Source organism: Cuculus canorus, chromosome 27 (genome assembly GCF_017976375.1).
Source record: "Cuculus canorus isolate bCucCan1 chromosome 27, bCucCan1.pri, whole genome shotgun sequence".
NCBI lineage: Eukaryota > Metazoa > Chordata > Aves > Cuculiformes > Cuculidae > Cuculus > Cuculus canorus.
In genome coordinates this window covers 3,054,853-3,069,199 of record NC_071427.1, presented here as the reverse complement: position 1 = coordinate 3,069,199, position 14,347 = coordinate 3,054,853, and the positions used below count along the sequence as shown (strand labels likewise).

At 59.6% G+C, this 14,347-nt stretch overlaps 1 protein-coding gene across 1 annotated transcript; it reads left to right on the top strand.

Moving 5' to 3' along the window:
- Positions 1-393: 393 nt before the first annotated feature.
- On the top strand, positions 394-11,568 carry WDR18 (WD repeat domain 18). The gene is made up of 10 exons (XM_054050542.1): positions 394-652; positions 2,815-2,925; positions 3,183-3,316; positions 4,110-4,251; positions 4,800-4,943; positions 5,143-5,207; positions 5,321-5,445; positions 8,792-8,958; positions 10,431-10,499; positions 10,779-11,568. Exons 1-10 carry the CDS (start codon positions 443-445, stop codon positions 10,908-10,910), a joined length of 1,299 nt encoding a protein of 432 aa, XP_053906517.1. The 5' UTR covers positions 394-442; the 3' UTR covers positions 10,911-11,568.
- The last annotated feature ends 2,779 nt before the right edge of the window (positions 11,569-14,347 follow it).

Below are 14,347 nucleotides of genomic sequence, written 5' to 3'. Positions count from 1 at the left end.
AGGGCTCCATACCCTCATGTGGGGTGCACATGGAGGGTATGGGGTGCACATGGGGTTATGGGGTGCACATGGGGCTGTGGGGTGCCCAGAGGGGCTACGGGGTGCACGTGGAGCGCCCCGGAAGCTATGGGGTGCCCAGGCGGATTACGGGGTACCCAGAAGGTACCCCGTCTCTCTGAGTCGCCCACTCGCAGCCCGCGGCCTCCCATCCCGATCCGCGATGGGGCGGACCCTGCTGAGCTTCCTTCCGCGTGCGGCGCCACTCCCCCCACCCCCCGCGACCCCCTAACGGCGCAGGCGCAGAGCCGCGTCCCGGCAGGGCTGCGCCGCCGTTGATTGGCTGCGACCAGGCGGGCACGTTCTAAGGGAAGGCGGCGCTCTAGGCGGGAGGCGGCGCTCTAGGCGGACGCCGCTCTCTCTCTGGCCCTGGCGGACCGCGAAGATGGCGGCGCCCATGGAGGTGGCGCTGGTGTCGGATGCCGCCGGGCCGCTGTGTAACTGCTCTGTGTGGGAGCTGCACTCTGGGGCAGCCCTGCCCGGCTACCGCGGCGGCAACAGCGGCCCGCGAGGGCTAGCGCTGCTGGGCGGCGAGCACCTGCTGGGGGCGCAGCTCGGGAAGAGCTACATCAACGTCTGGGAGCTGCAGAGGAAGGTGCGGGCGGCGCCGCGGCCGAGGGACCCCTCCTCGGGGACACTCTGTCCGTGGGGAGGGGGGGCTTCTCTTTCCCTAGAGACACTGCCCCCCGGGGCCCCCTTTAGGGGAGAGCCCCCTTCTCTGTGGCCAGGGACCCCCCCCCCTTCTCTGTGGCCAGGGACCCCCCCCCCTTCTCTGTGGCCAGGGACCCCCCACCCCCTCTTCTCTGTGGCCAGGGACCCCCCACCCCCTCTTCTCTGTGGCCAGGGGCACCCCACCCCCTCTTCTCTGTGGCCAGGGACGCCCCCCCCTTCTCTATGGAGACCCCCTTTTCTGGCCAAACCCCTTCAGGGCCCCCTTCTATGGCCAGACCCCCATGTTTCTCCACCCAGACCCCTGCCCAGGTCCCGTCTGTTCACACAAACACACTCTTCTTTCCATACAGACCCCCTCCAGAGCCCCTCTCTTCACCCAGACCCCCTCCTCCATGGCCAGAATGCCCCCACAGGGCCCCTCTGTATGACCAGACACCCACCTCCCCTGTGTGGACAGACATTGCCCCCCCGCCTCCATGGTCAGGAGCCCCCCCATCTATGGCCAGAGCCCCTCTCTCCATACAGAACCTCCCTTCTTTCCACATAGAGCCCCACACACACACACTCTTTTATGGCCAGACATGCACCCCAGGGCCCATCTCTCCATACGGACATCCCTCCTCCTTCTATGGCCAGACCCCTCCAGAGCCCTTCTCTATGGCCAGACGCCCCCCTCTCGCCCATCCCCTCCATGGCCAGGGTCTCTCTCTCCACCCAGACCCCCCCCTTTACACCTCCAGGGCCCCTCTGTCCACACAAACCCCCTCCTCTTTCCATACAGACCCCTTTTCTCCACGCAGCCCCCCCACTCTCTATGGCCAGACCCCTGCTAAGGCCCTTCTCTCCATACAGATCCTCCCTTCTTTCTGCACATCCCCTCTCCTCTCTCCACGCAGCCTCCTCTCCATGGCCAGATCCTCTCTCTCTGTGGCCAGACGCCCCCCCAAGAGCCTCTCTCTCCACGTGGACACCCCCTTCTGCCATGGCCTCCTCCTTCCATAACAACCCCCATCGTTCTGGGCAGGTGCCCGACTCCCCTCTCTCTGCAGAGACCCCCTCAGTGACACGCTTGAGCCCCCCATCTCCCAGGGGGGCTCTGCCTGCGGCCCCCTGCCCACCCTCTGGGGTCATCGCTCCCATCCCAGAGATCCCGGCTGCTGCCGTGAAAGGCGTTTCCTACGGGAGGAACGGACTGTGGGCTCTTTCCAGCCTCTTTTTAAGGCTGGAAAGGACCGTGGCAGCTCCCTATGCAGCTGTATCCCCTCCTCCTTCTGCCTGCGTCCTGCTTCCCTTCAAACCAGGGCAAGGCAGGGCAGCAGCAAACACAGCCCTCGCTTCTCCATTCCTTGCCCTTTTCCTTCAGGAAGCTGCTCTGGAGGTTTCAGCACATACAGCCCCTTCACTCCCACAGCTCAGGATCTGATTTTTTGAGCTGTTCTCCCAGGCTGGAAGCTCGCATCTTCTTTTCTTATTTATTTTTTTATCAATCCATCTTATTTTTCTGTAACCCGAGGCTGTTTTCTGCTGAATTCCCAAGTTGTGGATCAGAACTGCCCCCAGATCCATTGCCTTCTGGTACCTCTCCTGCTGCCCCTGGCCGGAGCTCGAGGCTTGGGGAAAGCAGAAAGGGAATTTCCCTTTTCCCTGCAGGGCTAATCATGAAGGAACTGCAACAGAACACAGTAATTCCATGTGATCTGCACGCATGGGCTGTGCTTCTCCATGATTTTCCTCTCCGGCAGTGAATCTCTGAACCGTGGCAGAGCAGATGTGGCTCAAATGCTGGCAGCTGCAGGGTGCTGGGTGCTCCCTCAGCTGCCTCAGGCTGATCAGAACTGAACCAGGGTCTTGTTTCATGGAATCGTGGAATGGTTTGGGCTTGAAGGGACCTCAAAGCCCAGCCTGTTCCAACCCCTTGCCGTGGGCAGAGGCATCTCCCACTGGATCTGATTGCTCCAAGCCCCGTCCAAACTGGCCTTGAACACCTCCAGGGAAGGGACAGACATGACTTCTCTATGCAAGCAGTTCTCTCCCCTTCATCCCCCAGCCCACACTGAAGTGTCCATGTGTTTGTTTGGCCCTCAGGATCAGCTCCAGCAGAAGATCATATGCCCTGGGCCGGTGACCTGCCTGACGGCTTCTCCCAACGGGCTCTACATCCTGGCGGGAGTTGCTGAGAGCATCTACCTGTGGGAGGTAAGGAGGCTGTGCCGGTTGCCATGAGCGAGGAGCCAGTGGGCTCAGGTGGTCGACACAACCTTTCCTTTTTTGCTCTGCTTGCCGCCTCTGTTCACCACCCTGTTCCGAAGGGACTCTGCTCATGCCTGGCACAGCAACACCAGGGATGGAGCTGCAGGCGCTGCTGCACCCTCACCTGCTGAGGGCAGGGCGCTCTGTTCTTCCAGGGCATCTCAGTGCTCCTTCCTTAATACTCTCCCGTTCTTTCCCTCTAGGTCTCCAACGGGAACCTCCTGGCCATCCTGAACCGACACTACCAGGACCTCACGTGTCTGTGCTTTACAGATGACAGCAGCCACTTTCTCTCGGGGGCAAAAGACTGCCTGGCCCTGGTGTGGAACCTTTACAGGTAACGGCAGCCCCTGGTGAGCTCTTGGCAATTCCTGCAGGGCACAGGGAGCATCTGGACGAGGAATATTAGAACAAGAGATCAGCCACCGCTTCCCGGAGGCAGAATCAGCTCTGCCTAAGCCCACGTGTCTAAGCCATTGGTAAAGCCTGCTGGTGAGGGGTCTGCGCCCTCCTTAGGCGGCTGTTCCATTCCCGTTATCCTTGCTGCCAGAGAGGCTTTTCTGAGCATCTCATCTGAGTTTTCCAAGCTGTGGCATATGGCTCTTTGGTCTTCTCCCTGCTTGACACGGAGTGGATTCTGCCCTTTCCCTGCTCATGGTTGTGACCTCATGTAGTCCTTAGCTCCTGGGGTGGTTTAGATTGGATATTAGGAAATCTTTCTTCATGGAAAGGGTTGTCGAGCGCTAGGAGAGGCTGCCCAGGGAAGCAGTTGAGTCGCTGTCCCTGGAGATATTTCAAAGCTGTTTGAGTGTGGTGCTTAGGGACATGGTTGAGTGGTAGACTTGCCAGCGTGAGGTTTATGGCTGGACTTGATCTTAAAGGTCTTTTCCAACCTAAAAGGTAGTGTGTAATGGCTGCTGAGGTCTCTGTCCCTTGGGATCGGGAGCTCAGCGGTGGCTCTCATCCTCAGTACCACCGTGGCCGCTGCTCTGTGTCCTGCTTGGTCCTTGCAGCCAGGAGAGCCATCTCAGAGGAAGCAGAGCCTTGGCCAGTTCTTTTTGCAGCTGCTTTGCTCTGGCATCCCCAGCTTTGCTCTGCTGTGCTAGCCTGCCTCTCTATTCTCCCTACAGCGTGTTGCAGGCAGAGCCCTCCCAGATCCCCGACCCTCGCCACGTGTGGTCCCGACACAGTCTCCCCATCACAGATTTGTACTGCGGCTTTGGAGGGCCCTTGGCACGAGCTGCCACCGCCTCCCTTGACCAGACAGCAAAGGTAAGGCCGGCTTGGTCTCACCAGGGGGTTAAAGCAGAGTTTCTCCTGGGCTGCAGCAAAGCTGTCGGTGAGGGCTGCAGTAGCTGAATTTCTTGGCCGTCTCTGTGATGACTCAGAGCTGCCAGACCTAATGGGCTTCGCCTTGCCCAACACCAACAGTTTCGCCATTCCTGCCCTCAGGCTGGGCCTCTGCAGGCATTGCAGTCCTTCTTTTCCTGGGGAATATTTGGGTCAGCCTTTCCGATTCCCCTCACCGGTGTCCTTCGGTCTGGAAGGGCAGGGAGCCCGAAGCTGGGGGCTGCCTGGGAGACAGGACAGGCACAGGAGGGAGTGAAAAGGCCATTGGGGAGCTGCCTGGAAATCTTGTCTCATAGTTGCCAAGAGACTGATCCTGGGTTCTGCCATGATTTCCCCATCCGCAGGAAGGAGGGAATGCCAGTATGTGCTGCTAGCTTCCCGCCGGGCGGGAGCTGATGAGCAGCAGTGTCTTCTTCCCATCCTGACGTTAACATTTAATCCCCTAATTCTCCTGTACCCTGTTCCTCCAGCTCTGGGAAATCTCATCTGGAGACCTCCTGCTTTCCGTCCTCTTCGATGTGGGGATCATGGCTGTGACTCTCGACCTCTCTGAGTACCACATGTTCTGCGGCGGCATGGACGGATCCATCTTTCAGGTTGACCTCTGTGCCTGGGTGAGTGCGTGGGGCTGCACATCTGCTCGGAGCTTCTCCTGAGCTGCTGTCACCTCCCTGCCTGCTACGATCTGCCAGGGCACGGGAGGGCCTGGGTTCCCCTGTGTCTGCGCTGTCCCCAATACTGATGAACCTGCTGCTGTCTGTCTTCTTGAATTTAAACCTCTCTCTTCCTTCCTTCCTTCCTTCATTTCTGCAGCCGGTCCAGAGAGACCGGGCCTTCCAGACAGAGCGAGAGAACGGGAAGGTCTTCAAAGGGCACAGGTGAGGAACCAGACGTACCTGCCAAATGCTTCCGTGCCCGTGTTGGCCCACTTCAGTCAATTCTGGCAGTCTTTGGGTCATCCCAAGTTTAAACATCCTCTTCCCCATTCCAGGAACCAGGTGACGTGTCTGTCGGTCTCCACGGATGGCAGCTTGCTGCTCTCTGGCTCGCATGACGAAACCGTCCGGCTGTGGGACATCCAGAGCAAGCAGTGCCTGAAGACGATGAATCACAAAGGTAGGCATGCCCTTATCTCTGGGATCTTTTCCTTCTCAGCTGCCAAAGGCTGCTGCTGTCTCATTTCTGCTGCTCTGAAGCCACCCTGGGCACTCCTGGCATTTCTCAGCTCTTGTTCCACTCCTCCAGGCAGGGCAGAGGTGTTAGAGGGACGCCTCAGCCGCCTGGAGTAATGGTTTGACCTTGCCCATGTTTGTTAACAACCCTCCAGTGTGCTGTCAGGGAGTGAGTCATGGATTTCACCCTGTCACTGAGGACATCCAGGATCTTCCTCCTTGTTTTCCAAAGGGAGTGGTTGCCCTACACGCACCCTGACCCCTGGGGAGGCTGTGGGAGGAGGAGGAGGATATGTCTGGAGACAAGACTGGCTCTGTGACCCCAGCGAGGAGCACCCTGAGCTCATTAGGCCTGAAGTGAATCTGATATAAGCAGTCGTCTGGGATTTCAGTCTAATGGCTCCTATAAACCACGCAAACAAACCTCTGCAGGCTCAGATCACCAATTAGGTCCCTCAGAGCAGTGGACGATGTAGCCTTCCTGTTGTGTTTGAGCTGTGCCAACAGTGGGTTTCTCATACGATGGTGGTGGTCTCCAATCTCTTATGCTTCTCTCACTTTGGGGCTGGCAGTGCTGCTCTCCAGGCGCTGCCCAAACCCTCCGAGAAGAGTTTCAGTGGTGAAAATCAGCCCCTGTTCCTTTGTGACGCTGCCTCTGGACAGAGGTGGTTAAGCTGCTGCCCGCAGAGCCTTCTGCTGCCAAGACCCATCTCTAATGGGGACCTACTGCAGTGCCCATCCAACCTCGCTCTGCTCGCACCAGAGGGGTGAAAGCAAACAAAACCTGAGCTGTGTGAGTCATCAGAGGAGGGGGAAGCGAGCTTTCCCTGCAAGTCAGGCATTAAAACCCTCCTTGCGGCTGCAGGGGGGTGCAGACAGACACAAGCTCTTCCTGTCAGGGGCAGAAGGGGCTGACTGCCGCTGGCTGCCAGGACCATGAGGTGCAGATGCTTTCTGCAGCCTCTCCTGGCTGGTTTCTTCCTGCGGGCAGGAATTTGGCTTCCCTGGCAGCCCTGGCACCGGTACTACTGGGCTGCTGCTGTGTGCTTAATCCGTGCCCAGGAGTGAGCTGGGAGCTGCGGTGTGGATCAAGAGCAGCCATCCTGTGGAGCCCCTCACCAGGGAGCTGTACCGTAAGGGCAGGGTCTCTGCGCAGGAGAGCACAGGCTCCGCGCAGCCTCCCTGCACCAGGGCTCTGCCGTTCTGCTGTCCCAGCGCTACCTCTCCTCGACAGCCGTTCCAGCCTGGCTTAGTGGGGCAGCGAGTTCCCTGCAGCGCCGGTTTGCAGCAGGTCACTGTCACCCCTTGGCCTCTCTCACCAAGCAGGGATGTGAGCCTCCCAGCAAGGTCTGTTCCTTGCTCACCCCTTCGCCGCATTCCCTGAGCCTTTCCATTCCCAAGGCAGGAATGACACAGGCTTTTCCGCTGCAGCGGACGTGACAGCATCCTCCGGCCTGGTGTGAGAATGAGGTCCGTCTGCTCGCAGGGCAGAGCGAGGAGCTGGGGGCAAAGCAGCATCCACTGCCCTCCCCGCACGACGATACTGCAAATAGATCTGGGGGTTGGAGCGTGGCTCAAGGCTTGAGAAGAGAGAGTGGATGTAGGGGGATTTTCCAGCAAGGTTTATTTGTCCTTGATGGGAGCAGGAGACAGGGGCAGGGCACATGGACCTTGAGGAGAACTGGGCTGCTGCTGTTGGGTAATGAGCTGTGACTGTGCCGGGCAAGGCAGAGTGGCTCCCGGTCACCCAGCGCGGCTGGCACTGCTCTGGGGGGAAGCTGGGGAGCTCTGGGATGAGGCAGTGAGCCAGCGCTCCCTGATTCTCTTGCCAGCTCTGCCCCCAAATCCCTCTGGGCCTCGGTTCCTGTCCTGTCACGCTGCTTTCCGTCCTTTTCTCTGCAAACACCACGTGGCACAGACTCGTTCATGCAAGGCCAGCCTGGGGAGGCTCCAGCCAATCCATCCTGCTGGCAGCTGCCAGTTTTGGAAGCTGGATTATGTATTCTCCTCCAACTGAGATCAGTCCTTGTGCCCTCACTCACTGCCTGGAGCCCGAGCATCTGTGGTGACTTGGGCTCGGATGAGACCTGCATCCACAGTGGGGCCCAAGTGCGGCTGAGGGATCTGCGCCTCAGATGGTGACCGAGTCTGGGGATCTGTGGGCTGATTCTTGAGGTGTTCTCCTCTCCCCTTCTCTCATCTCCTTCTTCCAAACTGCTCTTCCAGTTGCTGGTGAACCAGTAGCTGCGATCTCACTAATGGACGTTTGCATAAGAAGCAGTAAACATCTTTAGGGAGGGAGGGAAGGAGAGTACAACAAATGGTTTGTTACAGTGAAGTGTTGGCAAAGAGCAGCTTCAGAGCCAGCCTGGGACTGCTGGCAGAACAGCTTCTGGACTGAGTATTCGGCAGAGCCTTTGGTTTGCCAGTGGAATCCGGCCTTGGATCATGAGAGGGTCAGGTTTTGGAGCAGGCTCTTGTCTAGCTGGAGGGGAGGTGATGGCGAGGGAGCCCTTGTTCGCATCAGAGGTGGTTTTGTTTGTCTCCTCTGCAGACAAAAGCCTAAGGTGGCTCTGAGCCCCTCCAGGGCCACCCCCGGAGCTCCCTCCCTCATCCTGCCCCGCTGGGCGGGTGCTGCAGCAGCCTGCGTGTGCTCAGGTGCATCTGGATCCTGTCAACCTTTCCCTTTGCGCTGTCGAGTTCAGCCAGGGGAAGATGGATGGCCAGGGGTTTATCAGAGGTGACTGAGCCGCTCTGCTCGCACAGAAGCCCTCTGGCTGCTGGAGGTGCTCTACGGGCAGCACAGGGGGCTCAGAGCTCTGAGGGGCTGTGTCTGACATGTTTGGGATGCGGGGGGCAGCGGTGGGAGTTCGGGTGGTGATCAGAACGAGGGGCGGAGTGGCTTGCTGACAGAAAGCAGCAGCCTGGGTGGGTAAAGGCAGTAATTAAAGCTCTCATTAGCTCTGCCAAATGAGAGTGTGTGATAGATCATTGCAGGAGACAGCTGTGAGAGCGGCAGCCGCTGATGGCTGGCTGGCTCTGCGGAGGACGGCCGGGCTGTCCCGCTCCTCCCCGAGCTGCCTGCCTGGCCTGGAGTGCGGAGCTGCATCCCTTCTCCCCACTGCCGAGGATGGGGAGAGGGGCTCTGCCTCTTCTCAGGTGCTGGAGAGGAAGGGAAGAGGCCTGGCAGCTGCCTGCTCTGTCCTCCGGGCTGCCCAAAGCACCAGGCAAGCGGCAAACCCACCGGAGCAGGGAATTCTGACCTATCCCCTCCACTTATCCCATCCCAGGTCCGGTTACAAATGCCTTCATAGTGCTGGCGCCAGCCAACATGTTCAACCCGGATGGAAAACCCAGCGTGCCTCTCCCCAAATTCAGCAAACACCTCCACGGCACCGAGAGCACCGACGAGCAGGGGAGCGAAGGAGTGACGCTGCGCCTCGGGCTCCACCAGCAGGTACTGGGCCAAGGGAGGGGGAAGACGGCAGACAGGGGTGGGAGGCTGTGCCAGAGGGTGCAAAATTCCTCCTCCAGATGGAGCAGCAGTGGTGGCTACTTGGTGCTGATCGCCTGCTGTTGGCAGCAGCTCCTCAGCCAGTTCTGATCTTCTCCCCATGCTGCTGTACTTCTCCAAGTGCTGTTTTTGGAGGCGGTGGATTTGCCCAATTCAGCGATTTGCAGTGGGAGCAGGCAGGCTCTTCCCTGGCCTCTCAGGTCAGTGGAGAGGAGCACTCAAGGTCTCCAAGCAGAGCAGGGTCCTGCCTGGGGTGCAGGGGGGGGGTCCCTTTGCAGTCACCCCAGGGTCAGTCATGGTGGTAGGGGGGTCTGGAGGCTGATCCGGAGCCTCCCCCAGGCAGCATCTTCATCTTTCTGCCAGAGGCTGTTCCCCCTCTGTGAACGCCATTCTCCAGTGCGGCGATGCTGGTTCCCCCTCCCTCGCACTCCTCTTGCCATCCTGGCTGCTGCAGTCATTTGTCCTCCCAACCTTGTGCCGTGGCGCAGGTTGGCTCTGCCGTCCCACCGCTGCCGTTCCTCATTTCTGGCAGCACCGTCACTGATCCCAGTGATGTGACAGCCCCTTCGGCCCCGGCTGCTCCGCAGGCAGTCCCAGAGCCCCTCTCCTCTGTCCGTGTCTGTCTCCGGGCGAGCAGCAGCCCTGCCACGGCTGATGGATGAGCTCCATGTAGGAGAGGTGGCAGCTGGTCCAGGAGGGGCTGTTTGCCTGCTGCGCGGCAGAGGGGACGGCGTGCCGGCCGTGCAGGAACCGCTCAAGTGCTGCTTTGGCAATGTCAGTCAGGTTCTTCTGCTCACAGCCTGTGCCACGGTGAGCCCAGCGTTTCCTGCTGCCCGGCAAAACGCTCTGTCTGTGCCAGGAGAGGAGCTGGGCGGACACCGGCATGAGGCATTCCCAAGAGGACTCTTCAGGGACCCCAACCCCGCATGCGGACCTTCCCTTCTGGAAGCTGGGGAGGGGCTTTTGATCACAGAGTGCAGGGATAGGGCGATGGGGAGCAGTTTTCAGCTGAAAGTGGGGAGATTGAGATGACATCTTAGGGAGAAATGTTTTGCTGTGAGGGTGGGGAGGCCCTGGAACAGGTTGGCTGCCCCATCCCTGGAGGGGTTCCAGGCCAGGTTGGATGGGGCTTGGAGCCCCTGATCCAGTGGGAGGTGTCCCTGCCCATGGCAGGGGGTGGAACTGGATGGGCTTTGAGGTCCTTTCCAACCCAAACCATTCTGTGGTTCTGTGAAAGGGGCTGCAGCTCCAGCCGGGCTCTGCCTGCACTGCAAGGATGGCCGTATCCTGCTGGAGTCTTTGCTTTGCCTCTTGGAGCTTGGGGGTTTCTTTGGCTACTCCGGCGGGTGTCCTGCCCAGAAGCAGTGGGAGAGGGCTCACTGTCTGTCTCCATGTCTCCCGTCTGCTCCCTGCAGGACTCTGGGGAGAGCTACCTGGAGAAGGCGGAGAAGATGTACTCGCAGATGTACTCCACAAGGGAAAAGGTGAGAGCTGTGCTGGGAAAGGGGGGTCATGTGGTCGTGTCCTTCTGGCACAGGGTCCTCTCTCCGGCTGAACCGGTTCCTGGGGCCCTTTTCAAGTAGGGAATGGGGAGGAAGGAGCCCTGGAATTTGTTGACGGTGCAGACAGGAGGAGCTGCAGGTTGGGTAGGAGGTGGAGGAAGGGAGAAGAGGAATGGGCTTTCTTAGGGGAGCGGCAGCCTGCAGTTACCACAGTTGAGATCCAGGTTCCTGATGCTTTTCCATCACATTTTTCTGTCACAGAACCTGGTGGGTGACCAGGAGCACCTGACGATCCAGGTGAGCGAGCTGGAAGAGGAAGTGAGCACCCTCCGGAAAATCAACAAGAACCTCTTTGACTTCTCTGCTCGCATCATCACCAAACCAGCCAAATGAAGAGGCACCCCCTGCCCTCACACCCCTCCGCCTCTCCCTGCCCAGCTCCTGGGGAAGAACCCAGCCCACCCTTGGGCTCCTGCGCACGCAGATGTGCCAGCGCGCCTGGCTCGCCTCCTCACCGGCACCGGCCACGCGGCACACACCGGAGCCTTTGCCCGCTCCGTCTGACATCCGTTCAATGACACAGGACTGAGAGAAGCGTGGGGGCTGCGGGGCTGCTGCGTGCAGGGCAACACAGGGACTGTTTTCACCCCAATTCGCTGCTCGGTGCCGGCGGGGGAAGACTCGGAGCGGCCGACAGCGGGAGGAGCGTCACCGGCTCTGAGGAAGGGGTTCAGGACGCAGCTCCTGCTCTTTCCTCCTCTCTTCCCTCGCCCTTATTTTTGTTTCTTTTTGTTACTTGACCCTGCAGTGCAGACAGAAAAGTGGTTTTGGTTTTTTTTTTTCCTCTTACTACATTTGAGATTGGATTTTAGAGACCCCTTCCACCCATCCCACCCTGGGAAACACTACTTGGTGTCACCGGACCCCTCACCGCTGGGGGCTTTTTCGGGGGGCTTAAACACCTCCTGCCCTCCAGGGACACCCAGGGGCAGGGTGGATGCTGCCCCCCAGGAACAGGCTTCCGCACTGCCCCATTCCTCCCAGTCCAGCGGGCAGGGGGCTCTGGGGGGAGTTGGGGGGCTCAGGGGGTGAGTGCTGGTTTTGGGGCACAGGGCTGTCTCCTTTGGGGGAGGGCGGGGGGGGCCAGCAAGGTGCTATTTCCAATCTCGTTAAGTTGACGATTTATATATATATTTGGATCCAGCTACTCTGTTTTCACCGTGTTCTGGGGAATCGGCCTTTTGTATCGTCACGAGCATGGCAGCGGGGGTTGTGGGTTTTGTTTAGGTTTATTTTTTACATAAAAGATTTGTTTTTTATAGTGAAAGATGCCTGAAGGTTTTCTCTTTAGCGCCTTGCTGCCGACCACGGAGCTCGGTAACTCAGCACCGCTTCCTCGGCGGGGAATCCTTGTCCGAGGGAAATGATGCTGCTCGCTTGCCTTTTTCCCTGCAGGTCCCTCCTTATCCCCTCGGTGCTGACAGGGGCTCCCCTGGATCTCGGGAATCCTTCACCCACGGCACTGCCTGTTTAATAACCCAGAAGAAAGCGCAGTTGATTTAAAGTGCACTTTAATAACGCAGGCGTCCGTGCGGACCGCGCTCCTGCCAGCTCGCTTAGATAATGCTTTTAGCTTAATAAGTGGTGTTGCGCTCCTCTTTTGCTCCTCTCCTTCCTCCTGACGGTTTGGATCAGCGTTAAGCGGCTGTCTCAGGAACACCAGGGGCTGCGGTGGGTGCGTGTCCCTGCCTTGGGGACACCAGATGGAAGCAGAGGCTGTGATGGGAGCGTGTCCCTGTCTTGGGGAGAGCCCTGAGCCCCCAAGGAAGGCACAGCCCTCCCTCTCGCCCGGCTCCCCAGTGGGGTTTGTGATGGGGGTTGCACTTGGGGGGACGATGGGGCTTCTCTGCGAGGCCCCTCCTGTGCTGCATTTGGGGTTTTGGGGGGGCTATTTTGTGCCAAGAGCCTGCCAGCCCCCCCCAAAGCTCCTCCGAGTGCTGTGCTGCATTTATCCCTGGTGGAAGGAGCTACCGAGGGCCCCATGGGCAGGATCCTCCTCCAGGGTGAGACCAGCACCCCTCAGCAAAGGGACCCCCCCCTATTCCCTGGCAGGATTTGCTCTGACGGCCTCCCCCCTCCGGGCCCATTTCCGCAGGGGGAATTCATTAGCTGTGAGTCATTAAATTTGTCTGGTGATCAATATTTTTTCTTTTTGCCAGCTGGTATTCGGCTTCGGCGCTCGCTTTCTTCTTCGGATTAATTTGGTGGTGGCTTCAGTCTCCCTGGCACCTGATGTTTACGCTCCGTGGCTGTGCCTCAGTTTCCCTGCTGTGGCTGAGGAGGGGGGGGACCCCCACTTTCTCTTGCTGCAAAGCTGCTGTGGAGTGGGGGGTGGGGGGCTGTTTGCCCCTGCCCCACGCAGCAGGATGGACCCCGGGACCTCCTGATTTTGGGGGCTGGGTGGAGTTGGGGGTACAGTTGGTGGCGCTGAGCCTGGCTCAGCACCCACTCTAAGGGGCTCCTCCCAGCCTGGGCTATGGCAGGGAGTGCTGACGTTGCTGCCTGGGAGGAGGAGGAGGAGGAGGAGGAAGATCCAGGTGGTCCAAAGGCAGCTGGGACCCCCAATTTTGAGGCTGTGTCTCTAATTGGGAAGGGGTGGAGGGACCTGGGCAGGGGGAGGATTGACTGCTCTGAGCCTGGCCGGGAGCACTAACATCACTATCCAGGAGGAGGAGGAAGGTCCTGGTGGTCCAAAGACCGCCAGAACCCCCAGATTTTGAGGCTACATCATTGATTGTGGAAGGATGGAGGATGTTGGGATGGGAGGGCAGTTGATGGCTCAGCACCAATCCTGAGGGGCTTCTCCCAAGCGTTGCCATCCAGGAGGAGGAAGGTCCTGTTGGTCCAAAGGCAGCCAAGACACCCCCCCCACCCCAGATTTTGGGGCTGCGTCTCTCATCGTGATGGGATGAAGGGCTTCTAAGGTGGGGTGGGTGGCAGTTGGTGGCTCCAAGCCTGGCTCAGCACCGAACCTCAGCTGGGGGGGAGAGCGTTGGCATCGCCGTCTGGGAGGAGGATGAGGAGGGTCCTGGTGGTCCAAAGCCCAATTTTGAGGCTGCACCTCTGATTGTGGAGGGATGGAGGGGCCGGTGGGGAAGGGTAGGTGACAGCTCTGAACCTGGCTCAGCACCAACCCTGAGGGGCTTCTCCCTGGCATCACCATCCAGGAGGAGGAGGAGGAGGAAGGTTGCAGTGGTCCAAAAGCAGTCAGGACCCTCGATTTCAAGGCTGTGTCTGATCATGATGGGACAGAGGGATTTGGAGTGCCATGAGGGGCAGTTGCCAACTGCAAATCCAGCTCAGCACCCACCCTGAGGGGCTCCATCCAGCCCGGGCTGGGGGGCACTGGCATCGCCGTCTGCCAAGAGGACGAAGGTTCCAGTGGTCCAAAAGCCGCCGGGACCCCCGATTTTGAGTCTGTGTCTGATGGTGATGGGATGAAGGGATCCGGGGCGGGGTTGGGGGGCAGCTGATGGCTCCAAGCCTGGCTCAGCACCGAGCCCGGATTGTGGCAGGGAGCGCTAGCATCGCCTTCCAGGAGGAGGAGGAGGAAGATCCCGGCGGTCCAAAGGCTGCAGGGACACCTGGAAGCCGCGGGGACCCCAAAATCCATCCCTCCACGGCAACACCGGGCGGGGAAGGAGGGGCTGAGGGGGAGGAGGGAGCTGCGGGAACCGGGATAGGGGCTGGATCCGGAGCGGAGCCGGATCTCGTGTGGGACCGCGGTGCGGGATGTGCGTGACCGGGAGGCGCCGGTGCGGGGCGGGGAG